At 38.0% G+C, this 16,142-nt stretch overlaps 2 protein-coding genes across 2 annotated transcripts; one reads left to right on the forward strand and one right to left on the reverse strand.

The window, feature by feature from the left end:
• Positions 1–5,625: 5,625 nt before the first annotated feature.
• On the reverse strand, positions 5,626–7,246 carry LOC106057741 (phosphate carrier protein, mitochondrial-like). The gene has a single exon (XM_056012571.1). It carries the CDS (start codon positions 7,193–7,195, stop codon positions 6,146–6,148), a length of 1,050 nt encoding a protein of 349 aa, XP_055868546.1. The 5' UTR covers positions 7,196–7,246; the 3' UTR covers positions 5,626–6,145.
• Positions 7,247–7,358: 112 nt separating this feature from the next.
• On the forward strand, positions 7,359–13,065 carry LOC129923188 (uncharacterized). The gene is made up of 3 exons (XM_056013116.1): positions 7,359–8,115; positions 10,909–11,385; positions 12,935–13,065. Exons 1-3 carry the CDS (start codon positions 7,359–7,361, stop codon positions 13,063–13,065), a joined length of 1,365 nt encoding a protein of 454 aa, XP_055869091.1.
• Positions 13,066–16,142: the final 3,077 nt, after the last annotated feature.

Below are 16,142 nucleotides of genomic sequence, written 5' to 3' on the forward strand. Positions count from 1 at the left end.
CCCCACTCGGCCGAATTTTATTATAGAATTCACACAATTTGTATACGAATTTATTACTTATGTTAAAAATAAATACTAATTATTTATATTTCAACCTATTTTTAGATTATTTCGCCCCCCCCCCCCTCTAGTATGTTGGCCGATTAGTGGGGTCGGGAGGGGGCGATGGTATCAATCCCGCCCCTCCCCCCATAAACTTTCGAGTGGGGGGGGGACGGTCCAATTTTTTTGTAGAAATCACAGCTTGCTAATAGAATCAATTTAATATCTATATTGTGTGGTCTTATTATTGATTTTTTAACCGATCTTTATATTATGTCGTTCCCTGTTTGCCGATTGGTGGGAGGGGGGGGGGTGATTGCATGTACTGCCCTCCCCACTCTAGCCCTCTGAGTGCTGGGGGGCGGTCCTATTTTTGTGGAGAATCATGGTTTGTGAACAAAATTAGTTGAATATCTATGTTATATAAACTACGTATTGATATGTAACCCATTGTATATTATGTCGTACCACAATCTAATCTCAAATAGTATCATTAGTAAATTTAAATTAAAAAGGGTTGTACCAGGTGGAAGGGGCGATACATGCAATCGCATTTCCCCCATCATAATTTATATACACTATAAATTAAATTATTATATTGAGTCGCCCAACCTCTATTCTTTAAATGCCAAATCAATCTTTAGCAGAAATTATTAAAGGAGCGAGGATTAATCGTTTTCACTCTACCGCTCCTCCCATTTCCAGACAGAGTTTATTTAATTTCACATGAATTTATCATAATTATTTTTAGAAAGTCTTTGCATTGGAAAAGTTAGAATTCAAACGAAATTTTTCAGTATTAGAGCCATGATAGAGATGATTTATAAACTCAAATAGTATGTTCATAGTCGCCTTCTCCCAACCTTTACTCAATCTGATATTTTTCTAGTTAAATAAATTTGGGATTATAACTCACAATTTATAATTTAATTTTATTGAATACTATTTATTGATTTTTTTTTTTCGGCGGCGATCCCCAAAGCCAAAATCTATATATGTGGGGTATCTTATCTTTTCAAGGAACAAATCGGTTTTATTTGCAATGTATTAAGGGCCTATAAATTCATATTAAAATAAGTTTTCAAGTACAACATTATTCAAAAGGTCCTTTTTTAATAGTATTAATAATGAGCTTCGAACTCCATTGATGAATAATGAGCTGTAGAAGTCCGGAGAAGGCCCTTCTGCAATGAAGAATGCAAGAAAACGCTTTTGGCGTCGGGGCTTCGCCCCGAACTCCATTGATGAATGAAGAGCTGTACTTGTCAGGAGAATGCGTTTCTGCAGTGAAGAATGCAAGAAAACGCTTTTGGGGGGGGGGGGGGGGGGACGGAATAAGTGACTGATTTTTGCTTTCATTTTGTTTATTTTAGGTGAGATTTTAATACTAAATCATCACTTACCAAGGCACAGCCGAGGGGGGTTTTGAGTTAAACACCCTCTATCAGGTGGTTTTGAGATACAAATCCCTCTACCAGGGGGTTTTGAGTTTAAATCCCCTCCTCCAGATGACTTTTTCTTTAAAGTTTAAAACCCCTTCAGATGGTTTCGAGTTTAAAATTCCCCTACAGAGCGTTTAGAGTTGAAAACCTCTCTCTTCAATATTATTTTAAAGCAAACTACAGTCACCAAATTCTATGATCGTAGCTAAATGGGGTTTTGAATTTAAAAAAAAACAAAAAAACTCCAGAGATTTTTTAGTTTAAAACCCCTCAACAGATGATTTGACGAAAAAACTTTCCTTTTCGATATAAAATCTAAAGCGAAATACAGGCATGTAATTCCAAGAGCGTAGTCAAGAAAGGGTTACAAATTTCTACCATTGGCTTGGGCTCCATTAATAAAGTGTGAATAGTCTTCTGCCGAAATTGAAAAACATTAAATGTGGCTCAACAAAGATGGCTAAGACAGATTTTAGGAGTCAGTCATGGAGATCGGGTCTAAATCAAAGAAATCATATGCCGAACTGGGAGTTAAATCCTTAGTAAGGTTGTGACAGAGCGTCGAATGAGGTTTTGCGGGACATGTTCTCCGACAAAATGAATTACGCAAAATAAGAGTTGCGGAAACAGCTTGCCGGAAAATGCGCCGAACGGTGCGAGAGGGTCTAAGTCAGTAAGAATAGCACATTAGGTTTTTGAAATAAAACTTTTTAATAGCAAGATAATGCACTGTAGATCCTCAGAATATGCATTTTGTTGGTTTTCAATACCAGAAATAGTGCTCGGCGGCGGGGCTTCGCCCCGCACTGGGGGAGCGCTGCGAGCTCCCTCAGACCCCCTAGCTAGCAAGGGCGGGGAGTCTACAATAAATAATAAACGTCTTCCGAAAGGGTCAGGGTGTAATAAAGATTAATTATGTACACACACACATATATAATTTTTTTCCGCGGGGGGGGGTGGGTGGTCTGGGGGGGGGGGATCCCCCCCCAAACCCCCCCCCCCGAAAAAAAATCCTGGCTACGCCCATGATATATATATATATATATATATATATATATATATATATATATATATATATATATATGTGTGTGTGTGTGTGTGTGTGTTTGTGTGTGTGTGTGTACTGTACGCACGTTTATGCATAGGGTTAGGGTTTACTGGGCGTTAGGGTTAGGGTTTGGAAAAAAATCGCCCCCCTCCACTCCAAAGTTCTGGATCCACTAGTGTGTGTGGCCCTTTGCGAAACGGATTTCGCGGGTCCAAGTTTGGGTAGGGAAGTGGACAATAAGTGAAATTTAAAAGAATTTGTATTAGAAAGTAAATTCGTCAATGCATTTTATCCATCTTAACTACGTACAGAATTACTTTACGAACCTTGCGTGTAGCAAAGTCATAGAGTATATCATAATAATTCTGTTTCCTACATAGGTGACGCTCAATAGCATGAATTACCAAATATTTCAATCTATCTTTGAGAATTGTTGACCTCAACTAATTCTTCATTAGTTTGAGGCGCGTAAAGCTTTTTTTACCAGGTGACACAATTACGGCTGATGCATAATGCGCGCGTAAGATTGGCGTTTTCCATATGGAATGACACCCCAAAATGACAATTTTTGTCTATATATTTCCGTATATTTTAAGGACTTTTTTGTATATTTTGCGATTTCGGGAGATTTTCAGGAGCTCCTGGTAAATCGACAGGAGGGCGCTAGAAATCTCTTTTAAGTTATACAATGGTTTAATTTAATAATGTATACACCTTAAATTAGCGCGGTTCCTATGAAAGTACGGGTCCTATGAATCTATATATATAATTCTCTTCTTCGCTCAATAGTTTGGACGAGAAGAAGAAGTAAAGGAAAGATCACTCTTTTATTTCTGAGGATAGAGTTATCCCACGAACTTTACGAGCCTTGGGTGTAGCGAAGTCTTACAGTGTATCATGAAAATTTTATTTCCTAAATAAATAACGCTCAATAGTAACAATTAATCAATGTTTCAATCTATCTACGAGATCTGTTGAACTAAAGTTATTCTTCATTAGTTTGAGGCGCGAGAAGATTCTTTCACCAGATTAAACAATTACGGCTAGTGCATAATGCCGTTTTTTTATCGCCCATGCGATAGGCGTTTTTCATATTGAATGACACCCCAAAATGACAATTTTTGTGTATATATTTCATGAGATTTGTATGAGTTTTCAAAACATTTTTTATAATTTCCGGAGATTTCCATGACTTTTTCAGGAGATTTCCATGAGCTCCTGGTAAATCAGGCTGCCGCGAGAAATCTGTTATAAAATGGTCTAATTTAATAATTTACAAATAGAATTCGCGTGTCTTATGAAAGTGTGGGGCCCACTGCGGTCGGATAGGTTGCTGTGGCCTATGGCCGGCCCTGCAAAATAGCGGCGTATGCTACGCCGCCGGTCGACTAGTATTATATGTCTCTTAACAGTGCTCTATAAATTACATTATTTTTATTATTAAATTATTAATATTGTTCAATACGCCTGTTTGTAACTTCATTTTGTTAAAGAACTACACTTCAAAGTTCTGAACAAAACATTTTGGCAGATGGATGAAAAATGGAGTATACCAATGGGCTTTGTTGCTGCACAGAAAAATTATGTGTGTCAGACGCAAATTCAGTAAAAGAAATTACAAAAGTCATTTCTCTATAGAAGAAGTGACGAAAGTTATATAATATAAAACCACATACCTATATATACTACAATAAATATAGGTATGTGTTCTCTATTTACGATTTATTTAGACAGGTGTTGTTTTACTATTGCACACCAAGTATCAGAATTTAGAAAAACCCAGGTTTTTGTGTAACCCTATTCGCTAACACCGTATAGATCTAAATTACATCTCTTTATTAGTTTAATTAAATCTATAGGCCTTTATTAAAATCTGAATGAAAGCGTTGGAAACAGAGTAGATCTAGAACTACATATTATAAATGAGATTAGTAGATTTATGTTAATAAATTAAGTGGAATAGATCTATTGTTCTAGAATTTTAAAATCTACATATTTTTTTCATCTCAACAGACTAACTTACAAAAGCCATCAAGTTGCAATAGGTTCTGCGTATACCGTTCACGCCATTCACGTTTCTGCGTATTCCGTAGGCGTAGTCATATCACCACATGTGATTCGTGAAACATTCAAATAAATAGTAAGCACTGCACTCGTTATTAGACTTCAAAATCAATGACATTGTCATTAAATAGACTCTATATCTAGATCTATTTCTGTATTATATAAGATAAGATCTACATTTGTAGATTCTATCTTGAGACTAAATTGTAACTAGTCTAGATCTAGCTCTACCTGACTAAAGTTTATTAATTATAACAATCTAGATTATTCTAGACTACATATAGCCTATATCTAAATCTAGAAAAATTCTATAGCTAGTCTAGATCAGACTCAGTAGATCTACTATCTATACAATATTGAATATACTTCTACTTACAGATCTACTTTTCAACGCCAAGACCTAATGTACTAATATAATAATAACAAGATTACAAAGACAGTTTGTGTGGAAACACAAACTCAAAATCGGCCCCCGAAGTGGTCCATCCAGGTAGGCATCAATATTTTCATAAAGAACATCCAAATGAAATTATATCAAAGACAAATGAGAGATAAGAATGGAGAAAGAAGGTTGACAGATCTTGTGTAGTGCCCCAAAGGTCCCGCAGATCAAAGGATAGGTGCAAGTGAATGCAAAGTTAGATGTGAACCTGGCCTAACTAGTTCCCCTTTCAGACCTTGTGGTCTATAGGGCAGATGATGTAAAGTTCATCTGTTTTTGTGGCCTACGGTTAACGAGGGTGTCATGTAGCGAGCACAACGACCAACCGCCCTTACTTTTCCCCAACTAATATCAGGTACCCAATGGAGCTGGGTGGACTCAGAGGCGCCTAAGGATTCCAAAGTTGAAAATCCCAGTCTTCACCAGGATTCGAACCCGGGGACCCCGGTTCGGAAGCCAAGCGCTTTACCGCTCAACTACCGCGCCTCTCCTGGCCTAACTGAAGTCTTATAATTGATGTAATTGTTTTGAAAAAGCTCAGGCTCTTATTCTTTTTTTTTTTTTTTTCTTTTTTTTTTTTTTTTACAAGATTTAACATTTGTTTATTAATTCTTTCAATTTTATACAAATTTGTTTTGCACCTATGAAAAAAAATGTAACAATGTACAGTTAAAAATTTGCTGCATGGACAAATTTGATGTCAGTGCTATGACCAGGCAGCTTTTGCAGACCAACTATACACCCATCCCCATCGTGAAAACAATATCAATCATACAATTAACAAGACTAACAGAACCAGTCTAGTCCACATAAATGGTTTTAAAAAAATTCAAATATATAGAATATACTACAATAATAACTCCACACACAAATCTAAAAAAATATCTTTTTTCAATTATCCAAATTGTCTTCTGCAATACTGTCAAGGTGTCAAACACAAAACTTGTAAAACACACACACAAAAAAAACTAACCTTTCTCATTGTACTGTCAGTAGAATTTCAACATTATTTTTAACTGTTCCCAAACTTAAGGGAGACAATCTCTAGTTTAAGTTGTATAATCATTTGGTGGCTACCAAAAAATAAAATCTACTCAGTTACTGTCCTTAATTTACACCAAGTTTACGTTTCAGTGACTCTGGCATCTCTGGGGGTGGTGGACGAGGAAGGCGGAAAGCCACTTTCACAGAGTCATAGATGAACCACTGCAAGGCTGTGAGCGTACCAATCATGATGATCCTGGGGAACAGTCCCTTCCACATGCCAAGGAGACCTAGAGATTTGGCTACATCCAAAAAGTTGCTTCCCTTGTTCTGGTTCAGTTTGGACACAATAGTATCAGCGGGGTGAGAGACAATGGCACAGAAGACAACAGCAATGTAACCAGCTGCAAATGTGACAACCAACTGCTCAGACTTGCTGCACTCAGAACGTGGCTTGGGCACCACAAACTTGTACAGTGCTTCAACAGTGCGCTCAAAACAAGCAAACTTCATCATGGTGTATGGGATCTGACGGGCCCACAGTGGAACCAATTCTTTGTAAAGGCCAAGAGTTCCTTCATCCTTCAATATCCTAGGTAAACCTTCTCTTAAAGTTGTGCTCCAGCCAGGATGTGTCTGAATACGAACTTTCACTGCTTCCATGGGACAAAGAGCAATGTCAGCAAAAAACTCAGCTGATGCACTTACTGCTAAATATAAACTGGTACGCCACAAATAAGCATTTTCCTCTCCTAGCATGCCAGTGTACAATATTTTGAAAGCTTCATAAAATCCAAACTTGCAAACTCCTTGCATGGAATAACCAAAAAATGTTGGGGCCCATCCTTTGGCAAGAGCTCTAGTTCCTTCTTCTGCAATGGTGACCTTGAACCCTTTGACGATGCCTCCATACTTGCCAGGATTGACTTGAATTCTACATTTCACCATGTCAAGTGGGACCACAGCTGTATGTGTGATACCACAGCTGAGAAGACCACCAAGTCCACAGAAAGCATAATATTTCGCTGAGCCAAATTCACAACTGTAGTCTGAATCTCCTGCAGCAGCAGCAATTGATCTTGTGGGGCTAATGTTACTTTCACATTTAGCAGTAGTGAAGAAAGGGTTGCCAAAAAGATTGTTTCGGCTAGCGGTTACAACTGAGTTCGACATTCTCTTTGGTCTATCAGTGACACCAATGCCCTTCCTACCGGTGATGTAGATTAATTCACCATGGAACGCTACACGCAGCCAAAATTTGGCTTTACGTGGTCACTGTGAAAGTCTTGCTGAAGATGATACCGAATGTTACAATATAGGAAATTTCCTGGCCACAATGAAGCTAATTGCTCAGTTTGATCCATTATTATCAAGTCATCTACAGCATTCTAAAAATGTTCCGGGTTCAGTTTCATATCTGTCACCAAGAATTCAAAATGAATTTATCAGTCTTCTTGCATCTACTTTCAGAAAGCAGATACTCTGTGATATTCGACGAAACAAATATTATGGACTAATGCTAGATTCAACACCTGATCTAGCACACCGGGAACAGTTATCAGAAGTTATTAGGTTTGTTGATGTTAATTTCAAAACCAAAAAAGTGACCATCAAAGAATCTTTTCTTGGTTTTATTCAGCTTCATGCAAAAGATGCAACAACACTAGAAAATGTTATTGTTGAACAGTTGCAAGCAGACAACCTTCCTATAGCTGACTGTCGATCTCAGTGTTATGATAACGCAGCTGTAATGGCAGGAGAACTGTCCGGACTCCAACAAAGAATTGCCATTCGAAATCCTCAAGCATCGTTTGTTAATTGTAACAACCATAGCTTGAATTTAGCTGGATTACATGCTGCAAAACAGGATCCAGTTGTTGTTACATTTTTTGGAACAGTTGAGAAAATTTACGTTTTTTTCAGTGCTTCAACTGTTCGATTGGAGAAAATGAAAGAATTGCTTGGAATTAAATTGAAGAGAGAATGTCCAACACGCTGGAGTGCAAGACAAGATGCGGTGAATGCAATCCACGAACAGTTTGATGGATTTTTACAGCTGTTAGATAACCTGTATGAAGATGGTACTCAAACTAGTGAGACTCAGAATCAGGGGCGGACTGGGTATCAAAATCGGCCCGGGCATTACCTTATAAACCGGCCCACAAATGGCATGTCATATATTTTCGGTGTAGGGGGAGGATTTTAAACCCCCTACGCAATATATATATATATATATATATATATATATATTAGTGTGTGTATATGTAATTAATCTTCATTACATTCTTATCTTTCATTATTTTAAACGTTTTTTCTACCCTAGAATACTCTCTTCCTATAATTAGTGAAAGGCAGTACACACCGCCAAGGGACAGCTAGGGAGTCTGGGGGAGCGCTGTAAGTTACCCCAGTGGTTTCGCCCCGGATCCAAGCATTATTTCCGTTATTTTAAGCTTTAAAAAATGCTTATTTTAAGGTATCTACAGTGCAATTAGCCTGCTACTCTTCCGCTAAAAAGATTAAAAACTAAATCTTCTATTCACTGGAGTTCAGCGACTGGTAGAAAATGGTAAAATGCTTTTAGTTTTGTATTGGAAGGGGGGGGAGGGAAACCACAAACCCCCTTTTGGCTACGTTCATGAAATTTGGTGACTGTAGTTTGCTTAAGTTGGCTGCACTCAGGAAGTAAGTAAAGTTTCCCTTTCAGACAATGAGATCTGAGGCCAGTGATGGTTTGAACTCCTCCCCTCTCGTCTACGCCCATGTGTTTTATCATAGGTGTAAGCCTAATTCTATTCAAAACATATAAAGTTTGATAACGCATCGAAAACTGAATGTATGCTTTCGTAGGCTTATATAATGTATTCTATTTATACATGTATGTAGTCTGAAAACTATAAACACTACATTAGCAGCCTTAATGAGTTTCAAACTTTTTGGTATTACTTATAGATTACAGACGTTTCTTCAAAAAAATAAAATAATTAGGTCCTACGCATTTCACGTGTCAATCTAGTCATGCATGTTGATCTGTGACTTAAAATATGCTAAATCATTGGTTTTCAAGGCTGACTCAGGCAACCCATTCCTTTAAAGTGGTATCACCACAAATACAAAACTAGGAGTCTATCGAGCCGTCATCCTCCCTACATTGCTCTACGCCCCAGAAACATGGATAGTGTACAGTTAACATGCAAAGAAACTGAATCACTTCCACATGACATGTCTGTGAAAAATACTGAATGTCAAATGGCAAGACAAAATACCAGATACTCAAGTCCTTCAAAGAGCGGGTCTGCAAAGCATCCACACAATCCTGATGCAGTCCCAGCTGCGATGGGCAGGACACGTATGCAGAATGAAAGACCACAGCATCCCTAAACGACTATTGTATGGCCAACTTAACGAAGGAAAGCGCTCGCAAGGTGGTCAAAGAAATCGCTTCAGGGACACCCTGGGAGACAGAGGCACATGACAGAGCATCATGACGTCGCGCTGTGAAAACCGGCGCACATGTTGCTGAGGAAAAGAGAACAATGCTGGCAGAAGTTAAACGCAAAACGCCAGAGAAGAAAAGTAAGGCCAATGACACTAGCTCCAGCTGGAATAACCTGCCTAGTGTGCAGCCGAACATTCCGGGCTCACATAGGTCTCACCAGCCACACGAGGAGACATAAAACCCCAGTGTAAAGCTCTCAGCCCCCTGGATGACAAAGTGGTCATAATCAAACTACGATGGAAGAAACTATATATATATATATATTAGATAGATAGATAGATAGATAGATAGATAGATATTCTTTTACAAGATAAGAGAAAGCAGAACGGTTAGAGAGGCACTTCTAAATGTGAAAAGCTCTTGCTTCCTCCTAGTACATTCTCAATTGTATATGAATATATTATTTAAAATATAAATGATTCTAAATCTCCTTTCATTAAATATCGTATGTGACAGCGCTATATAGCCTAAATATAAATTATTTTAATTATTGTAATAATTTTCATTATTAATGACGTCATACTAAGCATAAGCATAAGTTTGCCATTAATCATAATAACGTATGTATACGGTCCACCGTAAATTTAGATTTATGTTTTAATTAAATAATTTTTTTGTAAGCCTTAAGTGGCTTAAGTGTAGTATTTTTAGATATATGTTATTACAAATAAACAACAAGAAACTTACTTTTTCTTTTCAAATCGCAGAAAGTAGAGCTTTATACCCATATTGAGCTGTGAATAAGTTGGGTGGTATGCAATTTCGCGGCTGTGTGTATGTGTTAAAAGTTAACTTCTATAAACGTTTTGTTAAAGAGCTAATTGTCTCCCTTTTGCCGTATTATCTCAATGTTTTCTTACTTAACCTTTACCATCCCTCTTTTTCGTTTTCATTGGAACCACTAAAAGACGGGTGAGGGAAGGAGCAAAACAAAAACGGCAGTGCCATCAAAGGCCCATGCCGACCAGCAAAACGATCAGGCCAAACACAGTCTCGAAGACATCAAAGTAGTGTTGAAGGCCTTGCCGCTCATGCATAGCAGAAAGTACGGTCTAACGTTTTACAAATGATAATACGTACAGTGTATAGTGTAATTCTTAAAATTTCAAACAAAATTAATTGTAACAATAATTTACAAAAAAAAAAACAACAAGAAAACTTGTTCGGGCCTTTGTGTCTTGCTGCTGTCACTTTTGTTTTTAAGTTGTCTGCATTGAGTTTTTTTTTCTTTGGTCGCGACCAGACCGGCCCATTTGGCACCGGCCCACCGGGCATTTGCCCGTTTGCCCATATAGCCAGTCCGCCCCTGCTCAGAATGATGCATACAGTTTGCTTCAAAATGTGATGAATTTCAATTTCATCACTCTACTTGATTTCTGGCATGCAGTTTTGTCAAAAATTGACCGGATTCAAAAACGACTGCAAGATCCAGCAATGAATTTCCATGACGCATCACTGGATTTAGAAGGACTGCAGCAACGGCTAAGTAGCATTCGAGAAGATGTTTGCATCACTGCAGTCAATGCAGCTAAAGTTCTGTGTGAAAAATTGGGAATTAGGATAGAAGGAAGAATTAAACGTCGAAAACAGATGCCTGGTGAAAATGCTGGTGATGCAGGACTCGCTGCGGTTGAAGAAATAACTCGCATTATGAAATCAGTTATTGATAGACTAATCCAGTTGATGACAACACGATTTGGTCGTCTGAAGACGTTAGATGAAAAGTTTGGATTTCTATTCAACATCAGCAAATTGTTTGCTAATGATACCTCTAATGATATTCAACAGCACTGTGCTACGCTGGCTGACTGTTATAAAACTGATATTGATGGAACTGAACTGTTCGTAGAAATCAGTGACTGCAGTATGTTGCTGAAAACCCGGCCAGATGCTACCCCAAGCAGCCCATTAGAATTACATTCATTTATTATTTCATATGGCTGTGACAGGTGGGGGAATGTGATGTGTGTCTGGCGCGTTTAATGTCTAGGGGATGATTATTTTTAAAGCTATCACACACCAACCTATCAGCATATGAATCGGGAGCAGACACGCAACGAGACAAGCAATGAATGATAGATACAAAAGTTAAAATAAAAGAATATTTATTTACATAAATATACATATAAGAATAAAAAGGGGGAGGGTTTGCATCTATCTCTAAATAGTACTAGGTTTAATCATCACTCTTGCACCTAATAAGAGAGTATGTCACTTTGTCCTCTGACTTAGCTGGGTTTCCTGTTAATGTCGCAGCTGGCTGTGTCCTGGCTTGAGGTTCTGCAGATGGAGGTGGCGCTCTAGCGGATAGAGGGACGCCGGTGATTCAGTTCTTGTGGAGTCTCAATCCAAAGTTCTGATATCTGTAGTGGGCACAGTAGGGCGGGTGGCCGGCTACCGTGGGCACAAGGTTACTGCTGGCAGAGCGGATCTGCCGTGGGCAGTGTAGTGACAGGATAAGTCCAGTGAGTTGCAGAGGGTTTGGCGTAGCTATGACGTCTCACACAGATCTGGTCTATAGGGACGTCGCACCTAATAGGTTGACAGGTGGGCTGTCGAATAGGCGGGCAATGCCGATAGCGCCAAGTAGTATACTTGAGTAGTGTCGAGTAGACACTGAACTGCAAATAGGCTAGTGCAGTGCTGAATAGCACTAAGCACAAATGCAGGTAAATAAATAGTTCATCCAATAAATAGGCAGACACCTGAGGGAGGCACCAGGTATTCCTCTAGGAGGGAGAATAAATGAAGTAGTCCAGACTCGATTGCTCAGCGATAGAATGAGAAATGAAAGAGAGTATGGCTTTATTTGGATCTACTTTATATAGACCTGGAAAATGTGGGCGGAAACAGGAAATGTCCTAGGCTAAGAATTATCTTACACGTGGGTGAAGTCCGACAAGAGTCGCACCTTGGAGTATCACGCGGTGTGTTGACTCTATTGATCTCCTAGATCAAGGAGAGATGTGGGAGAAAGGGGGGGGAGATTGGTTTGCATTCCAACCAAGGTGGTGTCAACCGCGACCGTCCTTCAGACATCCGGCGGGTAAGACAAAAGAGATTGTGTGTTTACCTTTCCCCGATCAAGGGCAGATAAATGAAAGGACGCGCCTTAGCTATCTCCAAGGTGGTCAACTAAGTCTAGCCTGGAGGGGAAAAGGTGGGGCGGGTGAAGAATTTAGGGGTAGGATGGGGAAATAATTAAAATAAAATAAATAAATAATGAAAAATAATAATTAATGCTGTGATAAATTTGAGTGACTCTGACAGCGAGTTTTTGACTTGTCACAATGGCAATGACATATTTCCAAACTTGCGAATTGCTTTGTAAATTATGCTGACAATCTCTGTGTCAGTTGCTAGCTGTGAGTGTTCTTTTAGTAAACTAAAAATCATTTTAACTTATTTGAGAGCTTCAATGGGTCAGGAGCGTCTGTCAGACTTGGCATTGCTAAGCATAGAAAAGGAGCTGGTCGAAACAATTAATTTTGATGATGTCATTGACAACCTTGCTAGTGCAAGATCACGAAAAGTAGTTCTATAAGAAATGGCTAATGTTGCTTCAGATTGTTCATTAACTTTGTTTACAATAAAAAAAAATTAATTTATTGATTGGTGATTGTTTTAATGCAAATATAGATTACGCATACTAATAGGGGGGGGGGCGCCAACAGACTATGCCGCCCCGGGCGCCTGGCACCCTCGGTACGCCACTGGTCAATTGTGATGAAAAGAGAAAAATATATATTATCCAAGCTGGTATCATCATGCAAATATCGTGAATGTCGTAAAATAAGTTTATAACGGAAGTACTTCGACTCACATTTTGGAATTGAACGAAACTTATGCTTAGTTACCCTTAGTGTTGGCATATATAAATAGTCTATGCTCCAATTCGATTGTAAACCCCGTAATTCATCTAATTTTCTTTGTAAATAATCTGACCTTTGTTCCTGAACTAATGCAATTTGGTAAATCATTTATGTAAATTAAAAATAGTAGTGGACCTAAGACTGTTCCTTGAGGTACACCCGAGTTTACTGTTATTGGTGTTGATTTAGAGCCATTTATTATTACAGCTTGTTCTCTTCCTATCAGAAAATCTATAATCCACTGATGCAATGGACCATTAATGCCAAAATATTTTAGTTTTTTAAGCAAACTATGGTGGTGAACTTTGTCAAAAGCCTTGTGAAAATCTAGTAAGATGGCATCTATTTGCTCACTATTATCTAAACCTTTTGAAAATTTTTAAATTAGTATTAGTCCTATTAGTTGTGTTTCACATGATCTATATTTCCTAAAGCCATTTTGGTATGGAGTAAGGATATTATGCTTGTCTAAGTGGTTTATGATGTTGCTACATATTATGTGTTCTAGGATTTTACATGTGATGCTGGTAAGTGATACTGGTCTGTAGTTTCCTGGGTCAGATTTTTCTTCTTTTTTAAATAGGGGATGCTGATCCAAAGTATTTGTTTAGGATGTTAGCTTTAGTTTCATTATCATTATGTATTATGTTATCTTCTCCTTTTAATGGCGCTATGCCTGTTGTTTCCATTTTCTTAGACTTATGTATGACCATAGGTTTTGTTGTTATCTGGAAAAAAATATCAATAAGTAACTTTTATCATATAGATATGTAACTAATTCTGTGATTTATAAAAAAAAATAAAATTGGATAGGGTGCAGCTGGTGGTTGAAAGTACAAAAAAATGAAAGTGAGGCGGCCTAAAAGTTTGTGGTTGGGAATGAAGGCTTTCTATCGGAGGATGTCAAAAGTATGCGATGTTATTGTAATGCTGGCTGTTCCACTGAATATAAAAGTACCAAATTTTGTTGTTTCATTTAAAAGTAGTGTCTGTATGTGTTTGTGGGGGGTTTTAATGCAGGCAGACAAGAAGGCTACAACTGTTGGGCCTAAGAAGTGTTTGTGCATACTCTATATTAGGGGTTTTCAACCGTAGTGCCCCACGGGTATCTCCTCGTTATATATATATATATATATATATATATATATATATATATATATATTGCATCCTGCGTATCTTACGATCACATAATTTTTTGGTAAAAAACAAACATTTTCAATAGGGAACAACAAACGTTTCATACCGGGGGCAACAAACGTTTCCAATTGGCCCGCCTGGGGCAACGTTGAGACCGAGAAGCATTGCCCAAGTAGCGCTCCACCAGACTGCTAAGGTGGGAGCGAATAATATTTGTTTTCAAAGGGGACATTACTTATACATTTTAGAAACACTGTTGTAAATTTTAGAAACACTGTTGTAAATTTTAGAAACACTGTTGTAATCTTTACTTTAGGTTTAATGTTTTGGTTTAATATTTTGGTTTAATGTTTTGGGAATTAAAAAAAAAGGCTTACCGTCAGTAACCTTTAGATCACTCTAAAAAATAAATATAGCTGATTTACCAATTGTGACATTAAAACATAGTAGATCTTATTCTATACATTAAAATAATAACAAAACATTTCTTCACCAGTCAGTTGCTATCTACCCACACGCTCAGCAGCTGCTGTCGAAGTACACGCTCTAAGCCACTAATCGATTCGTATTCATATTTAACCTTTGTGTGCAGCTCAAACCAGATGAATCTCTCTGTTCTTTCCGCTTTCACGACGGTTCAAATTAGAGCCTCATTTGGCTATATTAGTTTTATATAACGAGTTACCTTCATAGTAATCGATGCTCTTTTTTTAAGATCGTATATTAGTATATATAATAGGCCTATATATCAAAGATCAAATAAGACTGTAATAAAGTTCATCTGTAATTTAATTTCGCCTGCTCATCAAAAAGCTTTCTTTTGGTCCTCGACATGTAGGGCCATTGCATTTAGGAAATTTAGGCACCGCATATTTGCGGATATTTAGGCACCCATATATTTAGGCACCGGATATTTAGGCACCCGGAAATTTAGGCACCCGGATAATTAGGCACCCGGAAAGTTTGGCACTGGATAATTAGGCACTTTTTGACAAGTCGGAAAATTAGGCACCGGAAAATTAGGCACTCTTTAATTAGCGACCTTAATTTTGAAAATAATTAAAAAATGTTTACGTATATTTTATCCTTAGGCTATGGGCTATCGGTGAGGTTATAATAAATAGCAACTATAACGATTCTAACTAAAGAAAAACCGACGAAATGGGAAAAAAATGACAATTATGAAATGTGTGGAAAAAATGACTCCTGAGTCATTATATAATATAGACATCACAGGATTCAGGGGAGGGGAGGTAGAGAGGATTCTCCACTCATTGCTTCCGTCCATCACCAACCCCTAAGGTTGACTGGTGAGTTTTTTAAATTGATGATTATGCAAGTTTTGTAAATATTTAGTTACTAATCTAAATACATTAGATTAAAAAGTATTATAAAATATTTTTATTATGTCGGGGAGTGTTGGCGATAAATATAATCGCAATCGCACTCTGCTTGTGGGAGAGGGAGGGGTAGTACTTTTAAAATGGGATGAGCGGGGGGGGGCACACACTCCCACTTAAATGAGAGGATTTCTCGCAGGTGGACGTAAACTTGGTCGTAAAAGTTACGTAGTGAATCTTAAGGCTACACACTGGGGTCAATGGTATGGAAC

Source organism: Biomphalaria glabrata, chromosome 15 (assembly GCF_947242115.1).
Source record: "Biomphalaria glabrata chromosome 15, xgBioGlab47.1, whole genome shotgun sequence".
Lineage (NCBI taxonomy): Eukaryota > Metazoa > Mollusca > Gastropoda > Planorbidae > Biomphalaria > Biomphalaria glabrata.

What these genes read in the sequence shown, in the direction of transcription:
- LOC106057741 (XM_056012571.1), bottom strand. Translation starts at nt 7,195, where the DNA reads ATGTCGAACTCAGTTGTAACCGCTAGCCGAAACAATCTTTTTGGCAAC.
- LOC129923188 (XM_056013116.1), top strand. Translation starts at nt 7,359, where the DNA reads ATGAAGCTAATTGCTCAGTTTGATCCATTATTATCAAGTCATCTACAG. An exon ending in TGAAGATGGTACTCAAACTA is followed by an intron (nt 8,116 to 10,908) that starts GTGAGACTCAGA and finishes TCTGGCATGCAG; the next exon opens with TTTTGTCAAAAATTGACCGG. An exon ending in CGTAGAAATCAGTGACTGCA is followed by an intron (nt 11,386 to 12,934) that starts GTATGTTGCTGA and finishes CTTATTTGAGAG; the next exon opens with CTTCAATGGGTCAGGAGCGT.